We start from the raw sequence: 22,784 nt of genomic DNA, 5'->3' as shown, positions 1-22,784 counted from the left end.
AGAACAGAGGGATCTGGGAATACAGATCCATAATTCCTTGAAAGTGGCATCACAGGTAAATAGCCTTGTAAAGAGGGCTTTTGTCATATTGGCCTTCATAAATCAAAGTACTGAGTAAAGGAGTTGGGATGTAATGTTGAAGTTGTACAAGACGTTGGCGAGGCCTAATTTGGAGTACTGTGTGCAGTTCTGGTCTACCTGCAGGAAAAATATCAATAAGATTGAAAGAATATAGAAAAACATTATAAGGATGTTGCCAGGACTTGAAGATTTGAGTTACAGGGAAAGTTGAAAAGGTTAGAACTTTATTCCCTGGAATTTAGGAGAATGAGGGGTAATTTGATGGAGGTATATAATATCATGAGTGGTATAGATAGGGTAAATGCAAGCAGGCTTTTTCCCACTGAAGTTGGGCAAGATGAGAACCAGAGGTCATGGATTCAGAGGAACATGAGGCAGAACTTCTTCAAACAGATGGTGGTGAGAGTGTGGAATGAGCTGCCAGTAAATGTGGTGGGTTTGATTTCAACATTTAAGAGAATCTTGTTTAAGATGGGAGGGCTATAGTCTGGGCGCAGGTCAATGCGACCAGACAGATTAATAGTTAGGGACGGACTAGATATTTCTATACTGTAGTGCTCTACTACTATGTTCTTCTCATTTAATTCCATCTGTGGTTGACTGTAACTATGACATCATTGCCATTTCTGATCATGCACCATTGAAACTCTCTATCAAGTTAATGGATATATCTCCTAATACTAGATTATGGCGTTTTAATTCTAATTTGCTTCAAGATTCGGATTTTGTTAAGTTTATCAAGGAACAGATTGACTTCTTCTTTTCAACTAATGCTACGGAAGAAATTTCCAGCAGGGTATTATGGGACACTTTTAAAGCATATATCCGTGGACAGATTATCTCCTATCCTGCTGGATTGAAAAACATATTAAGAACGAAATACTTGTGTTAACCGACAAGATTAAAGAAATTGATAAGAAATATGTCACTGCTCCTAGTGAGGAGCTTTATAAACAGAGAGTCGAACTTCAAATGGAACATAGTTTACTGTTAACATCTTCAATTGAAAATCAGTTAATGAAAACAAGAAGCGAGTTTTATATACATAGTGATAAATCTGGTAAATTATCAGCTAATCAGTTAAAAACTGCTTCGGTTAAACGTCAAATTATCAAGATTCGTAAACATGATGACACTTTTGACAGCTGATCATGATGAGATAAACAAATCTTTTCAAGAATTCCATACATCTCTGTATCAGTCAGAATTTCCTCATGATCCCAACGAAATGCATGACTTCTTAAGGAAATTGAACTTTCCAAAATTAACACCCAAAGAACGATTAAAGTTAGAAACACCTATTACGAATGAAGATATAAAGGGTGTTATTTCTTCAATGAACTCTGGCAAAACACCAGGTCCAGATGGTTATACAGTAGAATTCCTTAAGTCTTTTCTTCTATTCTTTCTCCCTGGTTGTGTAGTTTTTTAAAAGATGCGATTAGAATAGGTAAATTACCACAATCATTTTATGGAGCTTCTATTTCTCTAATTTTTAAAAAATAAGGATCCCACTGAATATGCATCATATAGACCGATATCCTTATTGAATGTAGATTCTAAGGTTTTTTTGTAAAATATTAGCATCTAGACTAGAGAAGGCTCTACCTCAAATTACCTCTGTGGATCAAACTGGATTTATTAAAAATCATTACGCATCCTTTAATATTAGGAGATTAATGAATATCATTTATACTCCTTCACTTAGAACTCCAGAATGTGTCATTTCATTGGATGCTGAGAAAGCTTTTGACAGAGTTGAATGGCCATATTTATTCAGTACGCTTGAGAAGTTTAATTTCAGTCCGATATTTATTTCTTGGATTAAATAGATACATCATACTAATAATCAAAGATCTCCCTTTTTTCAATTATTTCGTGGTACTAGGCAGGGTTGTCCACTTAGTCCATTATTATTTGATATTGCTCTTAAACCTTTAGCAATTGCTATTCGAGATTTACCAAATATTTTTGCTATCACTTGTGGGAATGTGATACATAAGTTATTATTATATGTAGATGATTTATTATTATATATTTCTAATCCAGAGAAATCCATTCCTGCAGTTCTATCCTTGTTGGCTCAGTTTAGTAAACTTTCTGGTTACAAACTGAACCTTAATAAGAGTGAACTTCTTCCGTTAAACATGCAGGTTCCAAGTTATGAATGTTTACCATTCAGATTAGTTACCGATTACTTTACTTATTTAGGGGTCAAAATTACTAGGAAGCACAAGGATTTATTTAAGGCTAATTTTTTACCTTTAAAGGATCAGATTAAATGTTTGTTTACTAAACGGTCACCAATGTCTTTGTCATTAATTGGCCGGATCAATGCTGTCAAGATGATCATTTTACCTAAATTTTTATATTTATTTCAAGCGTTGCCAATTTTTATTCCGAAATCCTTTTTTGATATTGTTGACTCAAAAATTTCTTTATACATGTGGCAGAATAAAAATCCTAGATTAGGTAAAACATACTTACTAAAGTCCAAAAAGGAGGGTGGTTTGGCATTGCCCAACTTTAGATTTTACTATTGGGCAATTAATATTCGATATTTTAAATTTTGGACATGGAACTTGGATACAATTTCTAGTCCACATTGGGTAAATCTTGAATGTAAATCTGTACAAGGGTTTTCACTGGGTTCTATTTTAGGGACCTCGCTTCCCTTTGCTCTTTTAAAATTGGATAAAAAAATGAATGATCCAATAGCTAAATATACCCTTCAAATATGGTTTCAATTTCAAAAATTTTTTGGGTTGAATCAATTTGTTTTAGTAAGCCCTATTATATCTAATTTTTTTTCAACCCTCTATTACGGACCAAGCCTATTTGGTCTGGAAAACAAAAGGTATGATACGATTTTGATCTATTTTTGGATAATTGTTTCATGTCTTTTGAACAATTATCTAATAAATATAATTTACCTAGATCCCATTTCTTCAGATATTTACAGATTAGAAACTTTTTAAGTACTGTTCTTACTACCTTTCCGAATCTATATCCAATGGATATCATGGAAAAAATTTTAGATTTAAATCCCTCTCAGAAAGGTTTAATAGCAATTATTTATAATATGATTATGAAAATAAATCCAGATGTATCTAATAAAATTAAGAACGATTGGGAAAGGGAACTTAACCTCACTTTACCTACAGAGAAATGGGGAAAACAATTTTTCAATTAGTTAATTCTTCCTCTATATGTGCTAAACATGCGTTGATACAGTTTAAAGTAGTACATAGGGCTCATACCTCTAAGGATAAATTAGCCCGTTATTACTCTCATATAAATCCTCTATGTGACAGATGTCATTCTGAGATAATTACCTTAACTCATATGTTTTGGTCATGTCCTCTGTTGAAGAAATATTGGAAAGATATCTTTGATATTATTTCAACTGTTCTGGATATTGATTTACAACCTCACCCCATTACTGCAATTTTTAGTTTACCAATGATAGAACAAAGTCATTTGACCTCTTCATCTTGTCGGATGATTGCATTCGTTACATTAATGGCTAGAAGATCCATACCATTGAATTAGAAAGAGATTAATCCTCCCACTACATTTCAATGGTTCTCTCAAACTATGTCATGTTTAAATTTAGCAAAAATTAGAAGTGTCCTTTATGATCCTTCTATTAAATTTGAAGAGACTTGGAGGCCACTTAAATACTTTCATATGATGTAATTTGACCCCCTCCAATTCTATTCGGCTACTTTTAAATATATGGAGAGAGGAGCGGAGTTAATGACACTATTGGTTTTATCTAATGTAACATAACAGCCCATTTCTTTTTCTTTTTTAGTTTAATTGATCAGTTTGATTTAGATTAGGGTTTTTTTTTCCTCTTTCTTATTGGGGTATATATGTTTTTCTTTTTGTCTTTTTCCATGATATTTTTGTATTTTTTTTCGATATATTATTATATTTGTACCCTGTAAGATTTTGGGAGGTTAATATCTGTGTGTTAACTGTGTTTATATTTATATATACACTAAGTATTAACAATGTAATCCCAATAGCTTTGTATCAATTCTTTGTAATGTTTAAGAATCTGATATTAATAAAAAGACTGAAAAAGACCATGTTCTATTAGACACTTGAAAAATAGTTTTAAAAATTAATACACTATAAAACAGAAATATCTGAATATGCGAGTTTTAAAAAATCTAATTAACTAATATTCAATTTCCTCCTTTGCAGCCATTCACTTTCACCAGCAGTTAAGATGCAACTAGATCCAGATTGCATATGAGGATTCCCCACCATAAGAGAAATGAAACCTCTGCAGCTTGCTCTGTCAACTTCATTAGGATTCAAGCATCAAAACATAAATGGACTACCAGCAGCAAACAGGTGACTGTAGTTTAGAAACTTGTGCTCGAGTGCACACAGGGCAATGAGAGTTTTGGTGACTTTCTTCTACATAATCTAAGCCATGGTTGCCTTGTGCAAACTTCTGGCTAAAAGCAAAAATGTTCTACATTCAGAGCAAAGCACTTCTTAGCTAGTACTAATCACTAGACGGCATCCTCAACTTCCTTCTTAGTGACGTTAATGGAAAAGTACAACCATCAGACATGCTGCAAACACATAATCATTTAATTGTGAGACCCTTTTAATGCTATGGATATGTATCAAGTTAAGGAGAGTGAATCAATTAAGAATATTTAAAGTAGCTATGTAATAGATGACTCTCATGAATAACCTGTAACAAGCATTTTGCTTCTTTGGAAGAACTTTTACTTTAAATTTCATTAACCTCAAGAACTTAGTAGCTCACTTACTTATCTGGTGACGCTGTCGACCTCTTTGCAGTGTTCTTTGTTCCTTGTGCACCCGCATCTAAAAATTAAGTGAGCTGTTAAAATTCTCACACATATTCCTGTATTCAAGATAATACAAGTTAAGTTTCCTCTACCAAAAATGCTCAGAAAAAAATCCAAATCTGATTAAAATATAGTACAAATATTCCACAAATTATAATGAACCTTTTACCATTTTGATTTGCAAACCTAATTTTAGCAATTAAGTTGTAAGGAATCCGTATCATCTTAATCTGCAATATCACAGCAGCAATTTTACAGGGAGAAGGCAGAACAGGGTTGAGAGGGAAAATAAATCAGCCATGATAGAATGGCAGAGCTGACGTTGGACCAACTTGCTTAATTCTGCTCTTATGTCTTGTGGTCTTATGGTATTAGCAAGGCTGTGTGTTTATTGAAACCGATTAAATATTGAAAGGCCTGGGCAGAATGGACGAAGAGAGAATGTTTCCTACAGTGTGGGTGTCTAGGACCGGAGGGCACTGCCTCAGAATAGAGGGATGTACATTTAAAACAGAGATGAGGAGGAATTTCTTTAGCCAGAGGGTGATGAATCTGTGGAATTCATTGCTTCAGACAGCTGTGGAGGCCAAGTCACTGGGTATATTTACAGTGGAGGTTGATAGGATCTTGATTAGTAAGGGTGTCAAAGATTATGGGGAGAAGGCAGGAGAATGGGTTTGGGAGGGAGAATAAATCTGTCATGATGGAATGGCAGAGCAGAATTAATAGGCCAGATTACCTACTCTGCCTCTATGTTTTATGGTATTATGGTCTTAACAACAGAGTGCAATTTATTTCTAATGCATTCAAGTACAGTTGCAAGAAAATGTTTGTGAACCCTTTGTAATTAACTGGTTTTCTGCATAACTTACTCATAAAATGTGGTCTGATCTAAGCCACAATAATAGAAAACACAATTTGCCTAAACTAATAACACACGAACAATTGAACTTTCCATGTCTTTATTGAACACATTGTTTAATTATTCACAGTCCAGGCTGGAAAAAGTATGTGAAACGTTGTATTTAATATCTGGTAGAATCTCCTTTAGCAGCAATAGCCTCCATTAAACAGTTCCTGGAGCTGCTGATCAGACTTACACACCAGCAAGGAGGAATTTTAGATCATTCCTCCATACAAAACTGTTTCAGTTCATCAATATTTTTAGGATACCTCGCATGAACAACCCTCTGTCATACTACTGTATCTCAATTGTGTTAAGAACTGGACTCTGACTTGGCCAATCCAAAACATGTGTTTTCTTCTTTTTAACCCATTCTGTTGATTTACGCATGTGTTTTGGATCACTGTCTTGTTGCACCATCCAATTTCTATTATGCTTCAGATGACAGACCGTTACCCTGACATTCTCCTGTAAAATGTCTAGATACGATTTAGAATTTCTTGTTTCCTCAACAATTGCAAGCTGTTCAGGCCCTGAAGCAGCAAAGCATATGCTCCTTCTACCATACCTTACAGTTGGGATGAGGTTTCGGTATTAGTGTGCAGTATCCTTTCTCCTCCAAATATAGCAGTGTGCATTTCAGCCAAAAAGTTCAACTTTTGTTTCATCTGTCCACAGAACAATGTCCCAAAGGGTTGTGGAATATCCAGATGGTCTTTTACTTTTTTTTTTAATTTTATTTTTATTTGGATAAGGAATTCACAAATATCATGTACTTTTTTCACACATATAACCTTTTCCATTTTTTTATATGTATAAAACTACAATTATTTATACATTCTTAAGTACACATTGAGATGATATAAAAGGAAAATAAACATTTAAGTAGATAATTATGTACTGTGGTAAATCTAACCTATTAGGCTAAGTAATGGAATTAGTTGTTAAGAAAAATGGTAATAATAGTTTCCATATAACCCTTCTGGACTATTTCCACTGGTCCAAAATGTTGTATATAAGCCTATGTATCAACCATTGTAGGTGTTTATATCCTAATTTGTTCATGCTTGCTCCTGCCTGCAGACATAATTATCTAATCCCTATGTACTTATTTACTTAATTTTTTCATTTTTTTATCCCTTTCCCAAATCTTCCCCTTTACTTGTGTTAATTCTCTATTTTCCAAAAGAAAACAAAAAAAAACATTTAGAATAGGGGTGCTTACGTTAGTAATATTACTGTGTTGATGAGAAGAGCAGTATAAATCATTAGGAGAGTCATCTAAAGTCTGCTCGCATTGGGGTTATATATTCAATCCATTTATTCCAGATTTGATAAAATTTTTCTTTTTGAGTTCTCAGGGAATAAGTCAACTTTTCTATTTTAAATATTTCCAAGATAATTTCGTACCAATCTTCTAACGTAGGTGGTATTGGATTTAGCCATTTTCTAGTGATTGATTTCTTACCTGCCGCTAAGAGGGCCTGCAGTAACTTTATATCTTCCTTCTGTTCAAGAAACAATACATGCCCCAAATACAGCGTCTCAAAGTTCAGAGGTATCTGGGACCTAAGTACCTTAACTAATGTTCTATGAATACCTTCCCAAAATAGACTTAATTTAGGGCAATCCCAAAAAATATGAAAATGATTTGCCTCCTTGGAGCTGCACCTTCTCCAACATATCACATTTGTATCTTTATATTTTTCCTGATATGGGGTCTTGAAGTATCTTATAATGTTTTTCCAACAATGTTCTCTCCAAGTCAAAGAATTAGTCGAGGACCATTGAAAGCTGCAGGTCTTCTCCCAAGCCTCCTCTGAAAGTACCAACCCCGCTTCTTTCTCCCACTTCTCTTTAATATACAGTGTATTTATATTTTTAGCATGGGAGAGTGCATTATATAATCGAGAAACTGATTTACTAGGTATTGAACTGCAAGCCGAATTCAGAATCTGTTATTAATTCCACTTGAATTAACCACCTTCTGCCATACTTTTAATGTAAGATTTATCCAAGCGTTTTTAAATTTTTCCAACTGGGCCATCAATCCTTTGTCAGCTATTGAGGCCTGAAGAGGAAAACTGTCAACTAATCCAAATTCTATTTCCTTCCATCTAGCCTTATATTCCCTATTACACCAATATAACAGAGGGGTTATCTGTGAGGCATAAAAATAATTTCTCAGGCAAGGAAGAACCATAACTCCTCCTTCCTTCCCTAACTGTAAGGTGTTATATCGAATTCTAGGTTTCTTTCCTTGCCAAATGAAGCAGGAAATCCATTTGTCCCATTCCCTGAATTGATTATCATCCACCTCCATCGGTAAAGTAAGGAAAGGATACAATAACTGAGGAAGAATATTCATTTTTACAGTATTTATCCTTGAATTTAAACTTAAAAAGGGGGTAAGATTCCATCTATGCATATCTGCTTTTATCTCTGAGATTAATGGCCCATAATTTACCTGTGACAGTGTTGAAAGATCCTTCGGCAGGGTTATTCCTAAATATTTTAATGATTTAGCTTCCCACTTAAGATCATATGTATCCTGCAATTTTTTGGATGGTATATAATTTAGGGACATAACCTGCATTTTCTTTACATTTATTTTATAACCTGATATTTTCCCAAAGTCATCCAACAGTGTAAACAATCCTATAAATGATTTTTCTGGTTCACTCAGATAGACCAAAACATCATCTGCGAATAACGCCACTTTCTGTTCAATCCCTGCCACCTTGATACCTTTTACGATTTCACTCTGTCTTATTAGTTGGGCAAGCGGTTCAATATATAGCGCAAAAAGGAGAGGAGAAATTGGGCATCCCTGTCTAGTGCCTCTCTCTAAGATGAAGGAGTCAGAGAGGTCCCCATTTATCTTAATTCAGGCTGTAGGGCTGTCATATAGAGTCTGAATTACTTTAATAAACTTTTCTTGAAAGCCGAATCTTCCTAACACTCTGTATAGGAATGCCCAACAAACCGAATCAAAAGCTTTCTCAGTGTCCAATCCTACTACCATTGTCTCTGCCTCGTTCTTATTAACCTGTTCTAATACGTGCAGAGTTCTCCTTATGTTGTCCTGTGTTTGTCTTTGTTGAATAAATCCAGTCCGGTCTAAGTGGATTAGGCCAGGCAAAAGCTTTTCCAATCTGCGCGCTAATATAGATGTAAATAGTTTGTAATCTAAATTAAGAACACTAATTGGCCGATAATTGCCACATTCTAGTTTATCTTTACCCTCTTTAGGAATAACTGAAATAATCGCTTCTCTCCAGGAAGGTGGAGTTTCTCCTCTCTGCAAGATCCAATTAAAGGTGTTAAGTAGTAATGGGGCTAACTGTGTCTTCAGGGACTTGTACCACTCTGAGGTAAACCCATCAGAACCCGGGGACTTTCCAGCCTTTAACCTAGAGATGGCCACGTTCAGTTCTTTGACAGTTACTGGTTCTAATAAACTGTCATTTTGTAAATCTGTAAGTTTAGGTAGATCTAAAAAATTCAATACACTGTCTATATAGGGCTCATTGGGGGCCCAGGGTTGGGAGTACAGCTCTCGATAATATGTTTCAAAACTCTCTGGAATTTTCCCTATTGTACTCTACACAAGCTTTGTCTTTGGATTCTTTATTTTATGAATTGTATTGCCTGCTTGTTGTTTTCGTAATTTATATGCTAATAATCTAGCTGATTTACCTCCTACTTCATAATTCTTTTGTCTCAGGTAAAGAAAATTTCTTTGAGTTTCCAACGTATAAATATCATCAATTTCACTTTGCAATTTCCTAATTTCCTGTTTTCGATTTGAATTACTTTTGTTGCTATCTACAACTGAAGTTGTTTTAATTTTCCTTGAAGGTCTGCTAATTTTTGTGCATTGATTTTTTTCATGTGAGTGGTAATGAAAATAATTTTCCCTCTCAGTACAGCCTTCAATGTATCCCATAAGATCACTGGTGATGTTTCTCCCGTGTCATTAAGGTCTAGATATTCTTTGATTTCTCCCCTTAATCTCTCCATTACTTTCCGGTTATTGAGTATATGTGAGTTTAGCCTCCATAGTGTTTTCCTCATTTTCCTTTCCAGGATTAGAGACACAGAGACTGGGTTATGATCCGACAGATCAATTGTTGCAATATTACAGTTTTTTATCCTGAGTCTATCTGTATTAAAGATAAAGAAATAGTCTATCCTTGAATAGGCTGAATGAGGGAAAGAGTAATATGTATAATCTTTACTAGCAGGGTGTAATTCCCTCCAGACATCTATAATTCCCAACTCCTCCATCAATGAATTCACTTTCCGAGTCAGAGGTTTATTCTGAGTAACTATTCTTGAAGAATCTAATATAGGATTTAATCTAATATTAAAATCCCCTCCACAAATTACTACCCCTTGAGAACTGACCATTAGGTCAAAAATGTGTCTATAAAATGACCATTCACAACCTGGAGGAGCATAAACATTCAGCAATGTTATTTCTGTACCTTCTATTCTTCCTGTGATTTTTACGAACCGTCCTTCTTTGTCTCTAGTCTTTGAAATATGTTCATAATTAAGAGTACTTGATATTAAAGTAGCTACCCCTCTTTTGTGACTCAATTTATATGATGAATAAAATACATACTTAAAGCCCATTCTTTTTAACTTTCCATGTTCAGATTGGCTCATATGTGTTTCCTGGAGGAAAGCTATTTGTGCCCTCTCTTTTTTCAATTTAGACATAATCTTATTTCTTTTAATTGGATTCAAAACCCCATTAACATTATAGGAAATTATTTTTACCAATTCAGTTTGCATTTTTCTCTAGTAGAAAAAAAACTCTCCTTTTCTAACCAAACAGTAAGCAATCCCTTCTCAACAGTAAACCAAGACATATAACCACTCCCTAGACATTCTTGAACGTGCAACATTTGAAAATTTTTCCCGACTTCTCACAGTGAGGCCTGAGCACTGACCCGCCTCAGTTCAGAGGGATAACCTCTATCTTCACCCTGTGTTAGAGGGCCCTCAGCAGTTTGAATAATCATAGAGAATTTTCTCCTATTTATGTCTCGACCATATTGCTATCATTCAAGTTATTCCGTCTAGTTTATTTTCAGTTACCAGTTTTCATTTTACCTTTAAGTCCGATTTACTCTTTTCAGTCATTTCTCTTAATTAATCTGTGTTCTCTGTACATTCGCGTCTGAATATTTGCAGCTTTTCCTTGTAGTTTGACGCTCTGGTTCGAGTGAAGCGTCCTCGCCCCACTAACTGCCACGACTTCTGCCGAATCCTCTCCAGTAGCGACTCCGGTTGGGTGATAACTTTAATAGGTAGTCCCTGGTCCGCCAGGTCCAATGTTGCCTCCTCCACCGTAGCGTAAGTTTTTGTCCCTTCGTCGTAAAAGACTCTCAGCCGAGCTGGATACAGGGTCTGGAATCTGATGTTGTTTTCCTTCAGGACTCTCCATGTTTCCGTATATTCCTTCCGTCTGGCAAGAATCCCCGGTGCGTAGTCGTGGTCTAAACTGATTTTACAGTTGTTCCACATGAAACCTTTCTTTTGCCATGCCCTTTTAAGCACCTCTTCCTTCGTTCTGTAACTGAGAAATCTGACCAGAATCGATCTGGGCTGGGCGCCTGCTGGAGACTGTGGTGCCAACGCGCGGTGAGCTCTTTCTATCTGTAGGTCTTTTGCGGTCGGTATATCAAGGTTCTCTCTAAGTAGCTTCTTCACGAAGGGAATCATCAATCCGGGTTTACCTTCAGTTCCTTCGGGAACTCTGTAAATCCTCACATTTTCCCTTCTCGAGCAGCCTCCTTGATCTGTTAGTTTCCACTGGAGCTGGTCTTGCAGCTTCAGCATTTCTGCTATCACCTCCTCTGTGTTTTGTAGCTTCTCTTCAATTCCAACAATCCTCGCTTCGGCTTCATCTATCTGCGAGTTAGTTTTTACTATTTCTCCTTTAATATCTTCCAGCTGTTTGCTGTTATCTTGTCGGAACTCGCGAATCTCTCTGAGAATCAAGGACAGAGTCACCGATTCCCCCTCATTATCTCCGTCCTGGCTTCAGATGGTCTTTTACAAACATGAGACACGCAGCAATGTTTTTTTTTTGAGAGCAGTGGTTTCCTCCATGGTGTCCTTCCATAAACACCATTCTTGTTTAGTGTTTTTCTTATACAAAAGTCATGAGCAGAGACTTTAGCAGGTTTTGGAGATTTCTGCAAGTCTTTTGCTGTTACCCTTGATTCCTTTTTCACCTCCTTCAGCATTGCACATCGTGCACTTGGGGTGATTTTTGCAAGGCGCCCACTCCCAGAGAGAACAGCAACAGTACTGAATTTTCTCCATTTGTAAACAATTTCTCTCACTGTGGACTGATGAACACTCAGATCTTTAGAAATGCTATTGTAGCCTTTTCCAGCTTCATGCATCTCTGCAATTCTTCTTCTTCTACTAAAGTCATCTGAAAATGGTCTTGATCAAGGCATGGGGCACATAAGCAGATCTTTCTTGAGAAAAGCAGGCTCTGTCAGTAACATGACTGTCTTTTTTTTAAATATAGGGCAGGGCACCTCTACAACCCACACCTCCAATCTCATCTCATTGACTGGAACACCTGACTCCAATTAGCTTTTGTTGAAGGCATTACCCCAGAGGTTCACATACTTTTTTGAACCTAGATGGTGATTGTTTAAACAGTGTACTCAGTAAGAAGTACAATCGTTTGTGTGTTATTAGTTTAGGCAGATTGTGTTTATCTATTATTGTGACTTAGATGAAGATCAGACCACATTTTATAAGTAATTAATGCAGAAAACCAGGTAATTGCAAAGGGTTCCCAAACGTTATCCTGCAACTATAAATGGACAAGGAGATTAGGAATAACACAAACTGGGCCTTAATTCAGCAAGTCAGGCCACATCGATGGAGAAACACCTTTTACTGTCTGATCTACTTTTGTTTTCTATTTTTATTTCAGCATCTGCAATTCTTGATTTTCAATAACTTTGATTATTAATTGTTGAGTATTACTTGGAGTACTGAGTACTGTGTTCAGTTCTGGTCACCTCTTAATAGGCAGATAATTTAGTGAGGGTGCAGAGCAGATTTACCTGAATGCTGCCTGGATTACAGATCATGTTTTATGAGGAAAAGTTGAGCAAGTTAGGGCTTTTGTCTTTGGAGAGAAGGAGAATGAGAGGTGACTTGATGGAGGTGTTCAAGACAATAAGAAGCATAGATAGAGTAGACAGCCAGAGACTTCCCCAGGATGAAAATAGCTAAAATGAGGAGGCATAACTTTAAGGTGTTTGAAGGAAAGAATAGGAGGAAGTCAGAGGTAAGTTTTTTTTAATATCAGGACTGGTGAGTACATGGAATGCACTGCCAAGGGTAGTGTAGAGGTAGATTTATTAGGGACATTTAAGAGACTCTTCGACAGGCACATGAATCAAGAACAATGGAGAGCTACGTGGGAGGGAAAGGGTAGGTTGATCTTAAGAGTAGGTTAAAGGCCGGCACAACATGAGCCTGTACTGTTCTATATTCTTTCTGCTAATCCTGACTATTCTCTCTCACCACCTATCTGCCAACTATTATGACATTAAAATGCAAATCTACCCTGTGAAGTGCACAGTCGGCAAGACCATTTCCAGTTGTGAATAACCTGCATTATAGGGTCATAAAACAGTGCTTAAGTACCTAGATTACATTGTGATGGATTTCACTTCTTGACCAGTAAGCCTCTTTCTCTTTCTTGGTTGTTTGCTAATCTTGCTTTCTAAACACAGCATCTGCCGCTTGTAAGATCACAAAGAGATACAGGTAAACTTCCGACTAAAAGTTGCTTGAGTTCTGGTCATAAAGGAAAGTCAGTCTTCAGTTCTTGAAATGTAAGTGCCAAGCATTAATCATCCTGAGGTTAAAACAAGTATTATCTAAAGACCAGATTTACAAACAAGCTTTGTGGATAGCAGACATTCAGTCTGGGAGAAGTAAGGTTTAGCCCTTTACACCTGCTTTATTATTGCTCAAGATGCAGTATAAAACAATGGATTGTTTAATTTGGGTTGTTTCAAATTTATACGCTGATTCTTAAGTTGCTTGGTTCAAGAAAGCTTGGAGAACAGATAGATAATATTATTTAGTATATCAATAACTATGATGTGTTTGCAGTTGGAAGGTTATGTGCTCGTGAAAGCTAGCTTCACAGCTTTACAGCATTAATAGTAGGAAGCTGAAGAATTAATGTCTCCAAAATGCTTTCAGACTGTTTGTGTTGAAAGGATATCTGAGGAAATGTGTGCATGTGAAGTTACCCTAGAGGCAGAAAAAGGGTATAGAGAGCTGTTCAGGATGATTAGAAGTTGTTGAAGAACATCAAGAAGAATGATAGGAAGACAGGGTGAACAGAATCTATTCCACTAGATTTGGCTTCTGCAATAAAACGATTTGCTTGTCCACATCATGGTATGATGTTTTAGTTTATAGGAAATAGGAATTGTATCTGAGATTTACAGGTGGTGGGGTGGAGGTATGTCTCTACCAAAGGAGGTATAAGGTGCTCCCTTCCTCCACTAAGCACCTGCAGGTCACCCTTGGGCAAAGTGTACCACCTACTTAGCCCCACCGATCAGGGTCACGCAAAGTCATGGGAACAGTTGGTGGATGGTTGTATGAGCAGCTGGTGCACATCACAAATCCTGGTTATGCGACCACTGACACCAGACAGACAATCTCTAAAGAGTATTGATAATGGCTGGGGTCACCTGTCTTGTAAAGACACTGCCCAGAAGGCGGCAATGGCAAACCACATCTATAGAAAAATTTGCCAAGAACAATCATAGTCATGGAAAGACCATGATCGCCCATATCATACAACACGGGACATAATCAGTGATTTAGGAATGCTTTGTGTTTTAGAAACAGTTTGTACTTGGGAGATAAACATTTACATGCAAAAGTTTGGGCACCCCTGGTCAAAATTTCTGTTACTGTGAATAGCTAAGCAAGTAAAAAATGACCTGATTTCCAAAAGGCATCAAGTTAAAGATGACACATTTCTTTAATATTTTAAGCAAGATTACTTTCTAATTTCCATCTTTTACAGTTTCAAAATAACAGAAAAGGAAAAGGGCCCGAAGCAAAATTTTGGGCACCCTGCATAGTCAGCACTTAGTAACACCCCCTTTGGCAAGTAGCACAGCTTTCTGTAGCCAGCTAAGAGTCTTTCAATTCTTGTTTGGGAAATTTCAGCCCATTCTTCCTTGCAAAAAGCTTCTAGTTCTGTGAGATTCTTGGGCCGTCTTGTATGCACTGCTCTTTTGAGGTCTATCCACAGATTTTCGATGATGTTTAGGTCAGGGGACTGTGAGGGCCATGGCAAAACCTTCAGCTTGTGCCTCGAGGTAGTCCATTGTGGATTTTGAGGTGTGTTTCGGATCATTATCCTGTTGTAGAAGCCATCTTCTTTTCATCTTCAGCATTTTTTTTTTACAGACGGTGTGATGTTTGCTTCCAGAATTTGCTGGTATTTAATTGAATTCATTCTTCCCTCTACAAGTGAAATGTTCCCTGTGCCACTGGCTACAACACAAGCCCAAAGCACGATCGATCCACCCCCATGCTTAACAGTTGGGAGAGGTGTTCTTTTCATGAAATTCTGCACCCTTTTTTCTCCAAACATACCTTTGCTCATTGTGACCAAAAAGTTCTATTTTAACTTCATCAGTCTTGTTTCCAAAGTGCATCAGGCTTGTTTGGATGTTCCTTTGCAAACTTCTGATGATGCTGAATTTTGTGGTGAGAACGCAGGGAAGGTTTTCTCCTGACGACTCTTCCATGAAGGTCATATTTGTGCAGGTGCCGCTGCACAGTAGAACAGTGCACCTCCACTCCAGAGTCTGCTAAATCTTCTTGAAGGTCTTTTGCAGTCAAACGAGGGGTTTTGATTTGCCTTTCTAGCAATCCTACGAGCAGTTCTCTCAGAAAGTTTTCTTGCTCTTCCAGACCTCAACTTGACCTCCGCCGTTCCTGTTAACTGCCATTTCTTAATTACATTACGAATTGAGGAAATGGCTACCTGAAAATGCTTTGCCTTCTCCTGCTTTGTGGGCATCATTTATTTTAACTTTCAGAGTCCTAGGCAGCTGCTTAGAGGAGCCCAAGGCTGCTGATTGTTGGAACAAGGTTTGAGGAGTCAGGGTATTTACAAAGCTTTGAAATTTGCATCACCTGGCCTTTCCTAATGATGACTGTGAACAAGCCATAGCCCTAACAAGCTAATTAAGGTCTCAGACCTTGGTAAAAGTTATCTGAGAGCTCAAATTTCTTGGGGTGCCCAAACTTTTGCATGGAGCTCCTTTTCTTTTTTTCTACTCTAAAATTGTACAAAACAAAAATACAATAATCTTGCTCAAAATGTTGAAAAGAATGTTTCAACTTTAACTTTATGACCTTTGCAGATCAGTTCATCTTCTACTCACTTAACTATTCACAGTAACAGAAATTTTGGCCACAGGTGCCTAAACTTTTGCATGCCACTGTAAGATAGAAATCCTTTGAGAGTTTTAAATGTGTTTTAAGAAGGTGTGGATTTAAATGAGTATCACTGTAAATAAACTGTGTTTAAACTATCTTGTTAGCTGGAAGTAGCTTCTCCTTGAATTGTCATATTGACAGCTAAAACTCACCACAGAGAACAAACAGGGAAGTAAACTAGCCTTTGAAGATTAGGTAGTTACAGTATTGTTATCCTTTAGTGAGAGTACTTGTGGCTATTTATATCTGATGGGGCTTAAGATCTTTGTTTGAGTTTGGAACCTGCACGGTCAGCTAAGCCAATACCTTCACAACATCAAAAAGGTTACCTTGAAGCCATCTAACTTGCGTAGCTGGTCCATATCCCTTCTCGTTCCGTGCTGCAATTCTAAAAATGATAGCAGGCTTTGTTGTGCAATCAATATGTGCATTGGCAAGGTGCAACGACGAGACCACACAAGATGGCTTGGTGCCACAATATACCCGCATAAAGGCCAGTTGCGCCGGACTTCCGGATTTGGATTCGGTCACCTGAATGCTGCGAACTGCCAGGTAGACAGAATACTCCAGTATTTTTCCTGCAGTTGTTGCAGGTGGTTCCCAGGTGAGGTGAGCACCATCTACACTCTGAAAAAGAGACATAGATAAATTAAAACTTGCTCTCAATTTAACAATTCCTGGCAGAAGCTCGAAAAACATGAGAGGTGGCACAGTAGCATAGCGGCTACTGTAACGCTATTACAGTGGCAGTGACCCGGATTCGATTCCCGCCGCAGTCTGAGAGGAGTTTGCATGTTCTCCCTGTGACCACTGTGATCGGATGCTCCGATTTCCCCCCGTTCCAAAGGCGTAAGGATTAATAGGCTAATTGATCACAAGGCTGTAACTGGGCAGCGTGGACTTGTTGGGCTGGAAGGGTCTGTTACTGTGCTCTCTCTAAATAATCTTCCACCTTCCAACAACATCAATACTTTAGCCCTCTATCTCACATAGTACACGCCACCAGGGTCTATTCTGCTGTTATTAGATTTCTGTGTTAAAGATGAACTTTCAACCTCTCTATCTACTTCGTCATTGCTGTTACATTCTATTGCTTACCTGCTCTTTCTCTAACATTATATTCTTCATTCTGTTATTGTTTCTCCCCTCATATTACCCTTCGATAGCGAGCAAAACCAGGTGAGGATAGCCAGCGGGGCACGTACCCCGGTGAGATAGCCTGTCCTAGCATGCAAAATCAGTTTTGGTGGATTGGGAGGATGAGATCTATAGTAAGATTCAGCGGCCAGGGAGACAGCTCTACAACGTCCTGTGGAGAGTGATGGAGCATGATAAGGCACAGAAGCTGTCATAGTCATCCACTGCAACTAAGGAAGACCCCAGATGACACAACTACTAGTACCACTGGACCCAGACTTCTGAGGTTAAGAGTGGAACTGCCCCAGTGCAACAGCTTTTCCACTTTAAAATCTCTCCCTCACAGGTTTCTTCGTGCAGTTCATATCATCTAAAGATCTGCACAAATCTAATTGTTATCACCAAAGACAATGCACAATCACCCAAATGTACTTATATTTTGAAATAATCTGCATGGATGGCTTGCAAAACAAAATTCTTCACCATTATTTGGTACATATGACAACACTAATTTAAATTTTCCCTTTAATTTAACTCTATTCAGAGATAAATTAAGAGATTAATTTGAAGATACACAATCAAGTGTGTTAAGTGTCTTAATAGATTTCATTTTATTCAGTAATGATTAAATCTTCAAAGAAAACATTACAGTAGTCAAATGATGTTATTAAGTTAAATAAATCACTTTATTTCCAAAATGCAGTGGCTCCTATTCTCCTTTTGTACCTTGGTAATTTTGATAGCAGATGGCGCTCCAGGAAATCCGGGCAGACAGGTTTTGAATGCACATATCTCGCTGAAGGGACCCCTTCCACATGCGTTAATTCCAGCAACCCTGAATTTATACGCAGTCCCTGGTAGGAGCTCTTGCCTTTTTAACATGCTGTAGTCTGGGGTGTTAGCACTCGAATCCTAAAGCAACAGAATCAGGATTGGTTTATTATCCCCGACTCCCAACACCACTATATCCACATCGGCCCCTCTGCAGCTTCACCCACCCACATGCACTGCCACTTTACACTTAGACTCCACACCTCATAACCACATTGACACAGTCGCTGTCCTAGTGTGTGTGTGTGTGTGTGTGTGTGTGTATTGAAATAAAGAATCTTGAATTTTGAAGATGTGATTTTATTTGCTTTGCAGCAGCAATGCAATATATAAAGTACTATAGATATATCCAATAAAATATTTAACAACAGATTACTCAAATTCAATGTAATCCCTATCTTTGTAACAAAATTAGCAACAGATTCAACAAAGAATTTATCTTCCTCTCTGTATTCATAATCACAACTAGCCACACTAAAAACTTCCTTGAACACCTATCTTCAATGCAAGATGTCTGCTGGGGCACAGCTGAAGCAGTCCCTGTTTCTGGGTTTGCTTCACAGTCGAATGTCTTGAGTGTACAGTTAAACATTAATAGTTCAGTCAGATTTACCACCAAGGAGGTTTAACACTGTCAGATGATCTTCTCTCTGGCAAAATTTTAAATCAACTTCAAATTCTACACTTGGAAATCCAGATGAAACACCAAACGTCCATTTCCCTCTATAGCTGTGGCCTGACCCACTGAGTTCCTACTGTACATTTCTGAGCAGGGGTTTGAAAGATTCAATAGTACTATGGCAAGAGCAGCAATGGAGTCCTGTTATCGTATTCAACAGTTATTCTTCAACTACTCATCACTATTTATAACACCTCAGTCTGCAAACACTTCCAGGATTTACACATTACAGCTATGACCACATCCATGCAGTTACAAAACTATTACAATTGATGAAAATATGTCCTGATAAATTTACTACATTCGATAAAAGTAAACAAGGAAGTAAAAGTAGAAAGCAGTAGAAAAAAATCACAATAGATTTTACTGTTTTCATCATGTCACTGTTCTGTCAACTAGTTGATGTCCTGCTGCATGACCAGATATGCTAGCATTATGATGATAACTTGTATCATTTGTTTGTGTACATTTAAACTACTGAAACATTTAGTGATATATGGAACATAATCATGTGTCTGCTGGTTGATAACAGATCTAAAGACCTTATAATTTTTTAATAAGTCTTTTACGAAGCCGTAAGTCAGTGTCACGTGCACATAATGGTGGAGGAATGCACCAGGTCAGGCAGCATCCTAAAGAGGGGAATAAACAGTTGATGTTTTGGTCCAAAACCCTTCAGGAGTTTCAGCCCAAAATGCCAACTGTTTATTCCTTTCCATAGATGCTGGCTGACCTGCTGAGCTCTGGATTCCCAGCATCTGTAGAAATTCATGTGTCAGTGTCATGTTACTTACTCTATATGCAACACAGCCACTTCTGCATTATGAAAAATACTGGAATAATAGGAGGCACTAGCCAAGCAAGGAGGCAGAACTAATTGTTCAAAGCACTGCTTCATGTAAATAGCCTAATAATCATAAAATAAAAAGTGAGATCAAATACAAATTTTGACTTTTGCCCACCTTTTTGCAAACTGAATTTTGAATCTCACAAATTTTGTAAGAGTTAGGAGGAAAGAGACCCTGGCATCCTTGTATACGAATAACAGCGCTAGCATGCAGTGGCAGGAAATTAAAACAAATAATACATTGGCTTTCATTGTAAGTGGATTTGAATCTGAGAATGAAAGTACATTGCAGCAAATACATAGTGCACTGGAATAAAATGCCCAGGCCTCATCACTTGCTCTACTAAGAGTACAGCAAAGGTTCACCAGATTGATTCTTGGAATGCTGGGGTGGAGGCGGGGTGTTGCTCTATGAGCAGGCTGGGCATACACTCTTAAGTTTAGAGCAGTAAGATAATCTTTCACATTTCAGTGAGATCATTACAGGGCTTGATTTGTAGAGGCAAGAATGATGCTGTTCCTGCCCAGGGTATTCACAAATGCAGGTCCATCTCAGCACTAAGAGGAGACACGTCATCACCCATAGGATAGTGAATCGTTAGCATTCTCTATCCAAGAAGGCTGTAGAGGTTCAGCTGCCTCAGAGATACTATTGAAAGTTAAGGGAATCAATACAAGAAAGCAGCAGTAAGATAAAAGATCAGTCACAATCTCACTGGTACAACAGACATAAGGGGCTGAATCAAGACAGGTATTCCTTAGAGTTTAGAATAATGAGGGGTGACCTGTTTCAAACACACAGGATCCGAAGGGGGCTTGACAAGGTAGATGCAGTTAATCTGATCAACCAATCTAGTCAGCCCATCTATCTATTACCCTGGTCTGCCCTATAAAAAGTTTGTAATTGTTGAACGTTCTTGTACTTTGTTGCATTTTGTGGCTTGGCCACAGCAAATTCGTAATACATGTAAATGTACAGTCAGTGGCTACTTTATTAGGTACCATGTAACATATGGTTATTTGAGCTACTGTCGCCTTCCTGTCAGCTTGAACTAGCCCGGCCATTCTCCTCTAACCTCTCTCATTAACAAGGCTTTTTCTTCCATAGAACTGCCACTGCCTGGTTGATTTTTGTTTTTTTTGCATCATTCTCTGTAAAAACTCCAGATACTGTTCTGCGTAAAAATCCCTAGAGATCATCAGTTTCTGAGATTCTTAAACCACCCTGTCTGGCACCGACAATCGCTCCACTGTCAAAGTCACTTAGATCATATTTCTTCCCTATTCTGATGGTCTGAACAACAACTGAACCTCTTGACAACATCTGTATGCTTTTATCCATGGAGCTGCTGCCACATGATTGGCTGATTAGGCATTTCATTTTCAACCAGGTGTACAGGTTCACCAAATAAAGTGGCCACTGATATTGGCAATAAAGTTGATTGTTGAGATGCTTTCACAAGTGGAAGAGTTACTGATAAGGGAACAAAACTACAAAATAAAAGGGCCATACATTCAGTCCTGAGATGTGGAGAAATGTCTTCTCTCAGAGTGCAGTGAACCTCTGAAGTTCTCTGTCCTTGAGAGTGGTGGAGACCAGATTACTAGGTATATCTGTAATATAGACACATATTTGAAAGATCAAGGCATTGAGGGTTAAGGGGAACAGACACAAAAGAGGAGTTGAGGCCATGACCACACTTAATTGGCAGGGCAGACTTGAGGGGCTGAGTGGTCTACTACGATTCTCACTGCGATTTGCATACCTCTGCTTCCTTATGCTCTTGTTATTAAAGATGACAAACACACAAATAAGCTCAAGAGATTCTACAGGTGCTGGAAATCTTAAGCAACACAAAATGATGGTGGAACTCAACAGGCCGGGTAGCATCTATGGAGAAGAATAACAGTTGACATTTTGGGTCAAGACACTTCATCAGGACTGAAAAGGAAGGGGCAGAGGCAAGATTAAGAAGGTAGGAGGAGAAAAAGGAGTACAAGCTGACAGGTGATAGGTGGCACCGGGTGAGGAACAAGGTGGGTGGATGGGGTGGGGGAATGAAATGAGAAGCTGAGAGGAGATAGGTGGATGAAGTAAAGGTGTAAAAATGGAATCCAGTAGGACTGAACAGTAGACCATAAAAGAAAGGGGAACAAGAGGGAAGTAATGGGCAGGTAGGGAAGAAAGAAGGGGTGAGAGGGTAAACAATTGGATGGTAGTTTGCCTCTCAGGTGCTAGGGTCCGGGATGTTTCTGATCGCTTCCACAATATCCTGAAGTGGGGAGGTGAACAGCCAGAGGTCGTGGTATATATTAGTACTAACGACAGGCAGGAAAAGGGAGGAGGTCCTGAAAACAGACTACAGGGAGTTAGGAAGGAAGTTGAGAAACAGGACCTCAAAGGTAGTAATCTCGGGATTACTGCCTGTGCCACGTATAGGAATAGAATGAGGTGGAGGATAAATGCGTGGCTGAGGGATTGGAGCAGGGGGCAGGGATTCAGATTTCTGGATCTTTGGGACCTTTTCTGGGGCAGGTGTGACCTGTACAAAAAGGACGGGTTGCACTTGAATCCGAGGAGGACCAATATCCCAGTGGGAAGGTTTGCTAAGGCTACTGGGGAGAGTTTAAACTAGAATTGCTGGGGGGTGGGAACCAAACTGAAGTGACGGAGGAAAGGGAGGTTGGCTCACAAATATTGAAAATTTGGAGACAGTGCGGAAGGAAGGATAGGCAGGTGATAGGGAAGGGATGCACTCAGACCAATTGTTTGAGATGTGTCTATTTTAATGCACGGAGTATCATGAATAAAGCAGATGAGCTTAGAGCATGAATCAGCACTTGGAGCTATGATGTTGTGGCCATTACAGACACTTAGATGGTGCAGCGGCAGGAATGGCTACTTCAAGTGCCAGGCTTTAGATGTTTCAG

The 22,784-nt window shown here is 38.2% G+C and overlaps 1 protein-coding gene across 2 annotated transcripts in view; it reads right to left on the bottom strand.

Annotated features, from left to right (window-relative positions):
* The window catches only part of LOC140202806 (host cell factor 1-like), an 83,157-nt gene that overhangs the window by 5,614 nt on the left and 54,759 nt on the right, over nucleotides 1–22,784 (bottom strand). For both annotated transcript variants that reach the window (XM_072268180.1, XM_072268181.1), the window contains exons 22-24: nucleotides 18,223–18,408; nucleotides 16,689–16,986; nucleotides 4,881–4,938 (exon numbers count right to left, since the gene is read on the bottom strand). In XM_072268180.1, the coding sequence (XP_072124281.1) occupies nucleotides 4,881–4,938; nucleotides 16,689–16,986; nucleotides 18,223–18,408 (542 nt within the window). The remainder of the gene's footprint in view (nucleotides 1–4,880; nucleotides 4,939–16,688; nucleotides 16,987–18,222; nucleotides 18,409–22,784) is intronic.

Source organism: Mobula birostris, chromosome 9, assembly GCF_030028105.1.
Source record: "Mobula birostris isolate sMobBir1 chromosome 9, sMobBir1.hap1, whole genome shotgun sequence".
NCBI lineage: Eukaryota > Metazoa > Chordata > Chondrichthyes > Myliobatiformes > Myliobatidae > Mobula > Mobula birostris.
Note: the sequence above shows the minus strand (reverse complement) of the source record. Positions and strands in the feature narration are given on the sequence as shown.